The sequence below is a fragment of the Xenia sp. Carnegie-2017 genome, unplaced genomic scaffold (genome assembly GCF_021976095.1).
Source record: "Xenia sp. Carnegie-2017 unplaced genomic scaffold, XeniaSp_v1 HiC_scaffold_20, whole genome shotgun sequence".
In the NCBI taxonomy this organism is placed as follows: Eukaryota; Metazoa; Cnidaria; class Anthozoa; order Malacalcyonacea; family Xeniidae; genus Xenia; species Xenia sp. Carnegie-2017.
This window is the reverse complement of record NW_025813483.1, coordinates 16,511,165-16,523,527: the sequence shown is the minus strand read 5'-3', so window position 1 is coordinate 16,523,527 and position 12,363 is coordinate 16,511,165. Positions and strand designations below refer to the sequence as shown.

The following is a 12,363-nucleotide window of genomic DNA, read 5'->3' as shown; positions in this document are numbered from 1 at the left end:
TTGCGTAAAAATTTCGAGAATTGCTTGGAAGATAAGAAAATAGGAGTAATGTTGTACATTCAATACGAATGGCTATATTTGCTCAACGGAAACATTACAAACCTATATCTTACTTGGACGGTGATACTTCGTGCCGTATGAACGTCCTATTTTACATGACATAAATAATTTTTAAACATACTAAATAGATAAAATAAAAAAAACAACATGAATTTTCATATCGCAGTTTTATCTCTGAGGTGCTAATATGACGTCTGTTTCTTCCCTTCCCCCCGGAAAGTCCTCTAATTCGACAAAATCTTCCAAATGACGAAGATGAAATTTTGATATCTGGTTTCGTGTGAGCATATTGATGACCCTATAGCCTTGTACAACTTCTAAAATCACGAATATTGCCATGACAATATGAACAGCTCGTTCAAGGGGTAACACAATCGCCGCTTCGTTAAATAAAAGTAGCAAAGTTAGTGGTAGTTGTAAAAGAAGCGTAAGAAGCCAAAAACCAGCGAGCTCAGGAACCTAAATTGAAATTAAACATTGTTAAACATTGGGAATGATAAAATATAGCATGATTCTCAATTGTGCTCAATTCTTCCGGAAAAAATTCTCTAATTGCAGTATCGTGTCTTTGTAAATGATTATTATTTTGTTAACTTTTATTTATGTGCAATTTACAAGACGGGAATGAAAGACTTCACCGTTCACCTTTTCATTAAGATTTCCTACGTTGCCAAGATACAATCGGATCATTTCCACGACAACCATAATAATATAGATCACAATCAGGATAAACTTGTAGTACGAAGCGAGATATTTGTACTGAGGGGGGGAAATTAAAAATGATATTAATGTTTGAACGGGCTTAAAAAATTTTTTTTGAATTGCGTGTTGATTAAAGGGTGATAAATATTTATCGTAAGACATTGAAAGATAAGAAAAACGTGAAAATGAAACAACCTTGACGAAGTTTGTGGGACAAAAAGATTTTTTTACTCAAATCTCCAAGTGCTTTACAAATCTCATGTTACAATGGTCCTTATATGCCCAATTAATGAAGCACCAACGTTGTTTATGAGTTTTTCCAGTAAAAGAGGAAAGAAATGACGCCCTGTTCGAAAAATGTTTTGAGGTCGGGGGTGTGCTAGAAGGATGCAAGTCCAGATCATATTCTAATTGTTCTACTTTATAAGATTGTTATATCTCATAATTCTACCTTAAGAACGCATAAACTACATGAAGATGCAATCATAATCAAAGTAACCTTGGTAACGAGCATTGTTATGCTTGAAAAAAACCAAAACAATGAGAAATACGAGTTGAAATACAAACACATTTGCAACAGAAGATCAGACACCAGTTCCGTTCCTAATAAACGTAAAGATGAAAAATATCTGTAACATTTCCTTAATTAAATTAAATAACAAAAAATAAAACCGCAAAAAGTTGTGTTGAATAACTTGAATTATTAGTGTGCTGTTACCAGAGCCCAAATTCTTTTCTTTGAGAACGTGTCGTAAACTTTGTGATCCCGGAAACACGGTCTCCGTAACTGAAGTAAAAGCTCGCTGTACCACTGAAGACTGTTTTTCTGCCATACCAAGCTGTTCAATACTTAAGGTTCTATTCAATAAAAGACGCCATTTGCAATTGAATTTTGGATACAATTGCCATGACAATTACCCCCGATTAACCCCCATTGCTACCCCCCTTCCTTCCCTATCACCCCCAGCCTTCATCATATCCAAAATCTTTCAACTTATCAAAAATCTTTCAAGCCTTTTTTATTCCCCCTCATTAACAAACAGCAAAATTTTTCGCAAGCAACATGAGGCCTGATGTAATCCATCAACTCTGCATCGAAATTTTACAAATAGTTTGTGAAAGAACTTCGTTTTTTTTACAAAAAACATTGATTGTCCATCCTCATTCACCCGCCAGTCATTTACTTAAGTAAACAGACGAAACGTTTCTAGATATCTTTCTTGATACCATTTTATTCAAAATAAATGGTTTTATTTACACATATTCGCTGACTAAATGCGAGAAGCCTGGTAACGAGAAACCACAGAAATTTTCATTCAACGTTGGATGAAAAATTTACTTTATTATTTTATACTTAATCTTTCTTTATCTGTGGTCATTGATGTTATAATGCTTATAGGAATAGAGTAGGATCGTTTTTTATTGGTTTTGACTTATCATGGCGTATAAAGGACTGAGCTCAGAGAAATTTGAAGATTTGGGTGAAGAGCTTGACGTGTTATGTTCGGAAATTCAGTCTGGTATTGATAAAATACAGAGACTAGATGGCGGTAATCACTTTTTACTTTAAAAAATAATTTTCAATACTGTTTTTCATGGTTTGAGTTGTTCGACCTGCTCTGAAAACTCTATGTTGTCTGAATAAAAGAAGATCATTATATCACAAGACCAACAATATCACTCCTTTTAGAACTTAAAAAGCAAAAAATTCGTGAAGTACAAAAGCAAATAGAGGATTCCAAGATAATTGTAAGTCATTCTTTAAAATTAGTTAAATTGCATCTTTACTCACTTCGAACTAAAGGGTTTGACCTTTGATAGTTGGAAGAAATGGAAGAAGAGATTTTGATTGCTCCGGGGGAATTTCGTAATAAGATGAACACAACAGTTCGAAATAAGTCAAGAGTATTGGAAAAGCTGAAACGAGATATGGTATTATTTTCAACATATTATTCATACTTCAATAATACTGATGTACAAGTGAAACTTAGGTTTTCCAAAATTTATGTGTGAAGTTAATTTTGTGATTTTTAATGTCTAGAATAAAATGACAAACAGTTCTCAAACATCTTCAGCTAGAGATGATTTATTTTCAACAGGACCAAAACAGTTTGATCCAAATGTAAGTGAAATTTCTGTTCTGCAAGTGTCTTTTAAATCTTATTTCATATTTTAGTAATTGAATAAAAGAGATTTTTGAAAAGCAACATGCATCATAAGCTATTAGTTTGTATTTTTCAATAAGAATAAATTTCAGCGTATCTAAAAAAGGTCAGGACAATGCAAGAAATTTAAATGATCTTTTGATTACATGATAGGCTAGTCAAAGAAACAAACTCCTACAAGGAACAGATATCCTAAACAGGACCTCGGACAGTGTTGCAAGATCACAGCAAATTGCAGCAGAATCTGGTTAGTTGCTTTGAAAGATGAATTTAATCTGATTTTTTTATATTAATTACAATTGCTTTTTTAGCATCGTCTTTATATGATTTAGTTTGTCGTTTGAATTCATATCACAAAATTTACCATTTTAGTTTGACATGATCTCTGAATTGTTTGACTTTTGTAGAACAAATTGGTGTTGAAATCATAGATGATTTGGATAATCAAAGGGAATCTTTACTGCGAACTCGAGATAGGGTCATTATAACATTTTCATTGTTGTTTAGTTCTCTTTGTTTCATGTTGACACTGAATGTGTTTATAAATATGGTGACTGACATTTTATTAGTTATTGGAATAATGCATTCATATATGACAATGTGTTGAATGTATTTTATTCAAAAGTCATTGTCAGAAAATCAGAACATGAATTCTCATTTCTTGCATTTAGTTGCGGGAAACTGACGAAGACTTGGGTAAAAGCAGAAAAATCTTAAAACGCATGGCTTTGAGGTGATATTTTGGTTGATTTTATACAGAATGAATTTTAACTTTGGTGACTTTCAATGGAAGGGTTTTGCATTTGATGTAATGTGATATCTTGCTTATCATTACTTTTTTTATGTATATTTCAGGGTGGCAACAAATAAGTTGATCATGGGTTTGATAATTTTTGTTGAATTGGTAATTGTTGGTGCAGTTGTTTACATTCGATTTATAAAGTAACAGCTCTTTATAGAGAAAATATGAAAAAAGGGAAAGTTAGAATTCTAACTAAGGAATCTGGAATAATCTCAATTTGAAACAAATTTGTTGAAACATCAAGCAAAAAGAGAATGGAGATCGTTAAAATTTTCTGCTTGTGTTGTCATAAATTTAATTTATAATAGTTGTCAAGTCAAAGATAGAATTTTTCACAAATTATCCAAATCTTTAATCACCCTGAACTAAAATGTTTTGACCTACAAGCGATCACTCTAAGCATTTTTTCTGTCAACTGTATTTTACTTAGCCATTGTAATACATTTCACTCCTGCTGTTTTTGTTTATTGATTTATTTAATATTTCTGAACTATCATTATAATGATAAAGTATGAACTGTACACTTTCAAAGTTTGTATCACACCATAAATAATACACACAATATCTTATACCAAAATTTTCTTTCTCATCAACTTATAAAACATTTTTCTCTTGCCAATTGTAAATTGCCTTGGATGTTAGATAATTGTACACTTTTTTTGTTTTTGTCAAATTACCTCATGCTATTTTGATGAGGAAGTTGAATTTTCATTTTCAATAAAGCTCAACAGTCATTTGCTTTTAATTTTTGTTTATATTCTTCAGCATATGCCATATCTTCTGGCCTCAATGTAAAAAAACTTTTCTTTTGTTGGGTAACCCATCTTCTAATCTAAGTAAAATGATGTTGAAGATGAAATATCAACAAAAGCTTTTCAAATAAATACATTTAAAGTTTCATCCTCAATAACTTACAGGTTGAAAACAATGATCTTTAGCTTTGTACTCGTGGTAAAAAACCATGTAGAATGTGACAGCTAAAATTTTAAAAACATGGCAACTTTATGACATTGGGGAGTTTCAGAGAAAATCATAGGTTTAAATATATGTCTATAGAAGTGAGAGTGCAATCATCAGTCAGTGCATTTATACATTTCAAATGTTTAATTAGCTTCAGCATGCTCACCAAATGTGGCCACAGCTGTAAATATTTTAAAACGTTTTTCGTGATTCGGAAATATCAATGGTTTTTGTAACAGTTTTCTTTCCTCAGCTGGAATTTCATTCCAATTTTTTGGTAGGCCAAACGATGGTTCTTTTTCGGACATGTTGAATGACTGTAGCCGGGGGAGTTCAATATATTTGTATCGGTTTATGACATGTGACGTTTCTTGAATAATTTCAATCCCCCCTGTGTTGTGTTATGGCGAGCCTTAAGGCTGCTTTCCACTGTTGCGTTTTTTTTCCGTGCGTACATCCATAGATAAAAACGCACGGATTTTTAATCTCCAGTGCTGCGTTTTGCGTTGTGCATAAATTTAATGCGTGCTGCAATTCAAAATGGCGTCGAAAGAGGAGCGAAAATTAGCAATTCTACTTTTGCTTCGCCAAAGACGAAAACGAAGGAATAAATACAAAAAAAGGTTTTGGATTAAAGATATTTTAAAACGGCGAAAGAACTGGGGAATACCATCGGCTCATTCAAGAAATGCGGTTAAATGATCCTGAATCATTTTATCAATACTTTCGGATGACCCCTTCGCGGTTTGATTTACTTCTTGGTCTGGTTGGGCCATACTTGAAAAAGAATTCCTTATACCGCGAGCCTGTGAGTCCTGAAGAACGCCTCGCTGTTACTCTTCGCTTTTTAGCGACAGGCGACTCTCAACAAAGCATAGCATTCAGTTTTCGACTTGGCCATGCTACTGTGACCAAAATCGTAGAGGAGTCTTCCGAAGCTTTGTGGTCTGCGTTGCAACCGTTTATCAAGCCTCCAACGACAACAAGCGAATGGAAAAAAATCGCAACAGATTTTTGGCAGTTGTGGAACTTCCCAATGTGTTGCGGTGCCATTGATGGCAAACATGTAGTCATGCAATGTCCCCCTCGGGCTGGTTCGTCATTTTTTAACTATAAAGGTAAATAAGAGTTCTTAGATAACGATATACATTGTAAATTTGCTGCTTACATGTTGGACAAGTCAAGTGAAACTGCATGTTTGTGAATATTGTGATTAAGCGAGTATGATTTTTTAACAATTTTTTATTTCCATTTAGGAACACATAGCATTGTTCTGTTGGCAGTTTGTGATGCTAGGTACTTGTTTACTCTAGTGGAAATTGGCAGCTCAGGCAGAAATAGTGATGGAGGTGTTTTTGGTGAGTCTAAATTTGGAAGAGCCATTGAAGATGGCAGTTTAAAGTTACCATTTGCAGATCCTTCCAAATAAACCAACAGAAGTTTGCCCATATTTATTCACTGCTGATGATGCATTCCCCCTTAAACCATGGATGATGAAACCCTACCCAGGAAAATTTCTTGATAAAAAGCTCAAAATATTCAATTACCGTCTGTCACGAGCAAGGAGAGTTGTTGAGAATGCATTTGGAATCACTGCAGCTAGGTGGAGAGTGCTAAGAAGACCTATAATGGCTTCAGCTAAAAAGGTGGCAAGTATAACTAAAGCAGTCTGTGCACTTCACAATTACCTGATGTTAGAAGAATTCGGTATTCCTAATTCATCAAAAAGGTATTGCCCAGCTGGATTTGTTGACACAGAAGACAGGTATAATTGCTATTTTCTCGGTTAAAATAACTTAAATCTTGAGCTTATAAAATGATGTTTTTTCTCTTAGTATATTTTATCTTATAGTTACTATAGTATATGCAAGTTTTGAATGCCTGTATCTAATTTTAAGTCAGTTGGTTATGGTCTTATCATCTTAAGCATCTACCACTAGTCACTATATGAAATGTGCATGATAATACAACTAAATGAAATTGCCACAGTATTCGATAACCTAAAATGTTATAACTAAAGAAATTTTTATAGGTATGGACAGAACCTGCCAGGAGGATGGCGATCTTTGACAGAAGGAGACACGGGTCTGCAACAAATTTCACGACAAGGAAGCAATAACTATTCACGAAATGCCAAATCTGTGCAAAATTTACTGACAAATTATTTCTGCTCACCAGAAGGAAGTACCTTGGCAATATGCGTATGTGCAAAATAATGGTAGACAAGAAAAATAAACCTGTTTCTGTAAAACAATTTTACATTTATAATATCATCTTATTAATAAGTTGTATTTATTTAATTAGCAAATGTATGTTTCAACTGAACAAAGAATAATCTGTTTCTTACAAACATCAACGACTTTTCTAAGTAACTTGAAAGTTAGTTCAATAACTTAAGTTTTCCACTTCATTTTACTTTACATCCTTCTCATGCTAACTGTTTGTTGACATTGAAGAGATTGCTTCACTTAAAACAATTTGAATTTTACTCATTGCCTTACTTTTGCTTCTTTATCCAACAAATGTAGCTGAGCAGCAACACTTTTACCAAATGCATCTTCTATAGTTACCATAGCTGATTGATTTTGCAAGGATTTCTCACCACCAGATATATATTCCATGATTTTTACATCAAGGCCCGATCAAGTTGCTTTTGTGACATTGCTGCATAAGACCTTTTCTTACTTGGTTGTTTTGAAGCAACATTTTGAACGTTTTCAATAATCTCAAACGAAGGGAAAGATTCTTGAGAAAATGCCTCAATACCAACCGTTAAATCATCAGTAGAAGGTTCAGATGTGATGGTAAGTGGATCTTGGCATGGACTTGAAAGAACAACTGGTTGGAAATTGCTGTCCGAATTCTTTGTTCGAATATTAACATAAGGTTTCAGAAATGACATTGCCAAAAGGTATGGATAATGTGGAATTTCATCCACACCTGCTCCACTTTTTCCCATTTCCACTTAACACACGGACATATGAATCGCGTAGGTTTTCCAAATTCTGTCTCTGTAGTCGTTTACTGGGTCAAAAAATATTTTAGAATACACTTCGTTTATTACAACACAACACAACATATGCATTTATATTACCTGAATACGTTGATTGACAAGCTGCATTCACAGCATCAGTCACTATTTGCCACGCATTTTCCTTAATATTTTTGTTCTTATAGTTAGTGTCTTTTGTATTCCAAAGCGCTGGGTATTTTTCAATTTCTTCAATAAGTTTCTCCTCAACTTTTGTATATTTTCCCATCTTTTTTCAACTTGTAAATCAATTGGCAAAAGCATGCTTCATTGTAAAGCACGTGATCTGTAAATTCATTTTCATTGGATAATTGCTCGCGTTTTTCAATTTTGCTGCGTAAAAGTTAAGTTGTGCTCAACTTGTGCGTTTACGCGCTTGGGGGATACGTACGGAAACGTAAGGGTACGCGCGTTGAAAAACGCAACAGTGGAAAGCAGCCTTTACATCACAATAGAAGTAAATAAACGTTCAATGTATATTTACTTCAGTGTACATCACACGCATTCCAGTAAAATTCATTTATTCGAGGAATGGCTTTGCCTAATTGATTGTTTATACGACTTTTCATTAATTATTTTCTTCACATCCTAGAGGCATAGCCAACTAGAGTCAACTGCATATTCATTGATATCTCCCCCCAGTTCAATGGCTCCCCCCTCCGTGTATTTCGGCTAGGTTTTAATTGTTTTTACCAGTTTTTAGTTTTTACCTCTCGTGGTTTTGAAATTAAGTTTTGACTCTAATTTATTAATGCGAATTCACTCTTGGATACCAGAGAGGTGTTACATCACACAATTTCGATATTCTGTTTCATATTACACTTGTATGTAATGTATGAGTGTGTCTTGTTTTTTAACTCTTAAAGGACGCCAATATAATGTTAACGGGAAAGAAAGATATCACAAAGTTGATGGGCACTGCAATAAAGTAAGTAGTCTTTTAAAGGAGATAAAAGAAATAACAAATCATTCAAATATGTATGTGAACTCAATGTGTGTAGTGTACTATTCTCAATATTATTCTTGCTTATTGAACGCCATTTCCCTCCCAACCTCCCCCGCCCCCCATATATATTTTGTAATTATTACACTAAGATTTCTTTCCACAATAAAGAATTTCTAGGCTTGCAACTACAGTAAAGCATAGTCCTGGTAATTTCTATGATTTGGTTGTTGTTGGAGGTGGAATTGTTGGCCTTGCAACAGCAAGACAACTTGCACATCGTTATCCTGGAATGAAACTTGCACTTGTCGAGAAAGAGTCCGCCTTAGGTTTGTTTGCAATAACTTTGCTGCTTTATTCAAGTACTTGATTCAACCATCTTTAAAAAATCATTGCTTCTACAGGTAGCATTAGTTTTCTACAATTCTCTTGTGTAAATGTTTGCTTGCCTGCCTGCATTACCCTTAAATGTTTCATGGGATTTATATTCACAAGTGATTTAGCTTTATATTTAATAAAGAATAAGAGAATAATTAATTCTCTTAAAAAATGTGGTTATTTGCTTTAAAACAGGCCTACATTGCTAGTCTGTAGCATTTTCTGTTTTTTATAGCTCAGCACCAGTCCTCTCACAATAGTGGGGTGATCCACTCTGGAATATATTATACACCAGGAACACTCAAAGCAAAACTTTGTGTTAAAGGATTGGACATGACTTATGCTTATTGCAAAAATAATGGAATACCTTTCAAGAAATGTGGAAAGGTATGTGTTGCTCTGGGTGGAGACTGGACATTAATCAGTTATACATGAATATAATTTATATATTTTTTTAGCTTATCGTAGCTGTTGATGATGAGGAAGTTCCTAGACTATTGAACTTGTTTGGCGTGGTAAACAAAATGGTGCAAGAGATCTCAAGTTGTTGGATAAACATGAAATTGCCAGCATTGAACCTCATTGTGTGGTAAGGTAGGGGAGATATTGGCCAACATTGAACCTTATTGTTGGCAAGGCATGGGGGGTGATATTGGCCAACATTGAACCTCAATTTTTGGCAAGGCATGGGGGTGATATTGGCCAACCTAGAACCTCAATTTTTGGCAAGGCATGGGGGTGATATTGGCCAACACTGAACCTCATTGTTTGGCAAGGCATGGGGGGTGATATTGGCTAACATTGAACCTCAATTTTTGGCAAGGCATGGGGGTGATATTGGCCAACATTGAACCTCAATTTTTTACTGTGATAGTTTGTGGACAACTGAGTTGTAGTTTAAAAAATGTGTAATTGTGTTTAAGATTTTATTTTTTGCAGGGAGTTCGTGCCATTCATTCTCCTCACACTGGAATTGTGGACTGGGGCAAGGTTGCTTTATCCTATGGTGATGAATTTAAAAAATCAGGAGGGGATGTTAAATTAGACTTTGAGGTAACTGAAAAGTAATGTTATGAGGAGAATGTATTTCATGATTTTCAATACGAAATCAACAAATTTTTTTGCAACTGTTTTTTTCTATGCTGGTCAACTTTTAGTATGATATTTTCTTATTGATGTAGCCCTGACATTTTTTGATTCCTACTTGATTACTTTTTGTTCAAATATGTTCATGGCTAAATCTCTAACTCTGACGTATCCATTGACCACACCATTTAACTTAAACAATTTTCCTCGTACTTAGGTAATGACGTTTTCCAGCAGTAGATGTAAGTACATCATCGATTATGTTAACGTATTACACAATTTGCTCATTATTAAAGCACATTGGACATTCAATTACATGCTTTGACTTATCAATAACACTGTAGAAGATTCAATAAAACAAAAGAACAATCAAGAGCACTGGTTGATAATCAATAGCATTAATTTATGCTGCTTAACAACCAGGAATATTTAAGTAGAATCGATGTCCATTCAATAAAATCAAAGGAAGGATCTTTAAGATAAAGCAGACGTTCAAAGAAACACGTATGTAGTTTGTACGAAAGATTCCTAACCAAAAGAGATAGTCTGTCGCAACTGCAAAACCGAATTTCGCTGAATGGTGTAGTGGGCTCTTGTGTGTAGAAACAACTTCTTTTTTTAAAGTCATTATTCAAGACATTCATCATTTAACATGCTAGGTTTACACAATTTTACATTAACACACATCATTTAACTTGCTATGTTTACACAATTTTACATTAACGCACATCATTTAACATGCTAGGTTTACACAATTTTACATTAACACACATCATTTTACTTGCTATGTTTACACAAATAAAAATACCTTTTTTGTTACAAACAGTATAAATGTATTCGTGACTTTATAGATCGTGAACATCCTATTGAAATCACCTCAACACATGGTGATGTTGTATACAGTCGTCATGTTGTAACATGCAGTGGCTTATATTCTGACCGTGTGGCAAAGCTATCAGGATGTGATTCACAGCCACGTATAGTACCATTCAGAGGTGAATACTTGAAACTTTCAGATGAAAAAGGAAAGAATCTTATTCGAGGAAATATTTACCCAGTAAGTTTGATATTTACCTCTCTTTCTTTATAAGTTTTTTTTAAAATCAAGCAATAATATTTTATATTTTCTTTTTCTTCCTTCATGTCCCCGATCCTTCTTTACCTTTTCTTGGTGTTCATTTTACACCACGTATGGATGGCAGTGTTATCCTGGGACCGAATGCTGTTTTGGCCTTTGCTAGAGAGGGATATACCATTACAAACGTGAACATTAGGGATATGCTTGAGTCCGTGGCTTTCAGGTATGAATCGTCATTGTCTGTATATGTTAATGTAAAGATGTAAAGGCGGATGTTTTACGTCAGGAAGATGATTGATGTGAAAATTTCATGTGAACAACTATAATCAACCTTCAGTGAAAATAGTAATGATCGAAAGTTTTTTATGTTATCGTTTTACTGCAATAAAATGTTTGTATTATAATTTTAGCATCATTAAAACGTGCACAGAAGCTTTATTGAAATGTGTACAGCTGTTTCAACTTTTTTTTTACAGAGGATTGCGTAAACTTGCACTGAAGAACGTTCTGTTTGGTGTTAGTGAATTTTATCATGGACTAAATAAACGTGCTCAAGTAAAACGATTACAAAGATATGTACCAAGTATTCGCCATGAAGATATTGTTAGGTAAACTTTAGTGAATGTGTAATTTTTAAAGGAATATCGTGAGAACATGAGAAATGATTTATACGATTTAAATCTTTTGAGTAGTTTGGACAATTTTTATGTGTGTTTCTTATACACTAGGGGTCCAGTTGGCGTTCGAGCCCAGGCCTTAGACGTGCATGGTAATCTGGTGGAAGACTTTGTTATAGATCAAGGTAGCGGAGAATTAAGTGGTCGGTTATTGCATGTAAGAAACGCTCCTTCTCCTGCTGCAACATCTTCACTTCCTATTGCGGAAATGATTGTCGATGAAATGGAAGCACGCTTTGAATTGAAAAGTAGTTGACCGCAATGAATACTATTGCGGGCAAGGATGGATTTTAAATTGTAATAGAATCATAAATTTTTAACGTCATTTTTTCGTCCTCTACAATGTCTCCTAAGAATAATGAATTTAGAAATCGCCGAAAGAAAATAATACAATTTTTATAATGCAATTTGCCAATGTTACAGCAATTCAATGCGTAGTTCATTATATCTACTTTCAGTGTTTACCATTGACCTGATTCCA

The 12,363-nt window shown here is 34.1% G+C and overlaps 6 protein-coding genes across 6 annotated transcripts; 4 read left to right on the top strand and 2 right to left on the bottom strand.

Moving 5' to 3' along the window:
* Positions 1-54: 54 nt before the first annotated feature.
* LOC124441229 (transmembrane protein 17B-like) lies at positions 55-1,663 on the bottom strand. The gene is made up of 4 exons (XM_046991666.1): positions 1,481-1,663; positions 1,262-1,365; positions 706-819; positions 55-519 (listed from the first exon to the last, which is right to left on the bottom strand). The coding sequence occupies exons 1-4, from the start codon at positions 1,593-1,595 to the stop codon at positions 229-231; spliced, it is 624 nt and encodes a 207-aa protein (XP_046847622.1). The 5' UTR covers positions 1,596-1,663; the 3' UTR covers positions 55-228.
* Positions 1,664-2,042: 379 nt separating this feature from the next.
* Positions 2,043-4,186, top strand: LOC124442640 (vesicle transport through interaction with t-SNAREs homolog 1B-like). The gene is made up of 8 exons (XM_046993137.1): positions 2,043-2,312; positions 2,453-2,511; positions 2,584-2,694; positions 2,804-2,884; positions 3,081-3,174; positions 3,335-3,405; positions 3,599-3,660; positions 3,783-4,186. Exons 1-8 carry the CDS (start codon positions 2,201-2,203, stop codon positions 3,871-3,873), a joined length of 681 nt encoding a protein of 226 aa, XP_046849093.1. The 5' UTR covers positions 2,043-2,200; the 3' UTR covers positions 3,874-4,186.
* On the bottom strand, positions 4,187-5,034 carry LOC124442641. Its single transcript, XM_046993138.1, has 3 exons — positions 4,856-5,034; positions 4,645-4,706; positions 4,187-4,561 (listed from the first exon to the last, which is right to left on the bottom strand). Exons 1-3 carry the CDS (start codon positions 4,995-4,997, stop codon positions 4,454-4,456), a joined length of 312 nt encoding a protein of 103 aa, XP_046849094.1. The 5' UTR covers positions 4,998-5,034; the 3' UTR covers positions 4,187-4,453.
* Positions 5,035-5,356: 322 nt separating this feature from the next.
* LOC124441794 (putative nuclease HARBI1) lies at positions 5,357-6,118 on the top strand. The gene is made up of 2 exons (XM_046992260.1): positions 5,357-5,807; positions 5,946-6,118. The coding sequence occupies exons 1-2, from the start codon at positions 5,378-5,380 to the stop codon at positions 6,116-6,118; spliced, it is 603 nt and encodes a 200-aa protein (XP_046848216.1). The 5' UTR covers positions 5,357-5,377.
* A 5-nt stretch (positions 6,119-6,123) lies between these two features.
* LOC124442757 lies at positions 6,124-6,943 on the top strand. The gene is given in 3 exon segments (XM_046993248.1): positions 6,124-6,454; positions 6,722-6,871; positions 6,873-6,943. Coding segments are annotated over 3 exon segments (477 nt in total). The 5' UTR covers positions 6,124-6,179; the 3' UTR covers positions 6,925-6,943.
* Positions 6,944-8,350: 1,407 nt separating this feature from the next.
* On the top strand, positions 8,351-12,308 carry LOC124442749 (L-2-hydroxyglutarate dehydrogenase, mitochondrial-like). Its single transcript, XM_046993236.1, is given in 11 exon segments — positions 8,351-8,648; positions 8,835-8,992; positions 9,277-9,428; positions 9,500-9,536; positions 9,539-9,630; positions 9,981-10,094; positions 10,345-10,369; positions 10,979-11,184; positions 11,271-11,428; positions 11,682-11,813; positions 11,934-12,308. Coding segments are annotated over 11 exon segments (1,329 nt in total). The 5' UTR covers positions 8,351-8,598; the 3' UTR covers positions 12,139-12,308.
* Positions 12,309-12,363: the final 55 nt, after the last annotated feature.

Bases quoted from the DNA above. Each gene is read 5' to 3' on its own strand.
- LOC124441229 (XM_046991666.1), bottom strand. From the start codon at position 1,595: ATGGCAGAAAAACAGTCTTCAGTGGTACAGCGAGCTTTTACTTCAGTT. The intron at 820-1,261 runs GTTACTTTGATT...TCCCCCCCTCAG, and splicing joins TAACAATGCTCGTTACCAAG to TACAAATATCTCGCTTCGTA. The intron at 520-705 runs GTGAACGGTGAA...ATTTCAATTTAG, and splicing joins TAGGAAATCTTAATGAAAAG to GTTCCTGAGCTCGCTGGTTT.
- LOC124442640 (XM_046993137.1), top strand. From the start codon at position 2,201: ATGGCGTATAAAGGACTGAGCTCAGAGAAATTTGAAGATTTGGGTGAA. The intron at 3,406-3,598 runs GTCATTATAACA...TCTTGCATTTAG, and splicing joins TACTGCGAACTCGAGATAGG to TTGCGGGAAACTGACGAAGA. The intron at 3,661-3,782 runs GTGATATTTTGG...TGTATATTTCAG, and splicing joins TTAAAACGCATGGCTTTGAG to GGTGGCAACAAATAAGTTGA.
- LOC124442641 (XM_046993138.1), bottom strand. From the start codon at position 4,997: ATGTCCGAAAAAGAACCATCGTTTGGCCTACCAAAAAATTGGAATGAA. The intron at 4,707-4,855 runs GTGAGCATGCTG...TTAAAATTTTAG, and splicing joins TACAGCTGTGGCCACATTTG to CTGTCACATTCTACATGGTT. The intron at 4,562-4,644 runs GTAAGTTATTGA...CATTTTACTTAG, and splicing joins AAGATCATTGTTTTCAACCT to ATTAGAAGATGGGTTACCCA.
- LOC124441794 (XM_046992260.1), top strand. From the start codon at position 5,378: ATGCGGTTAAATGATCCTGAATCATTTTATCAATACTTTCGGATGACC. The intron at 5,808-5,945 runs GTAAATAAGAGT...ATTTCCATTTAG, and splicing joins GTCATTTTTTAACTATAAAG to GAACACATAGCATTGTTCTG.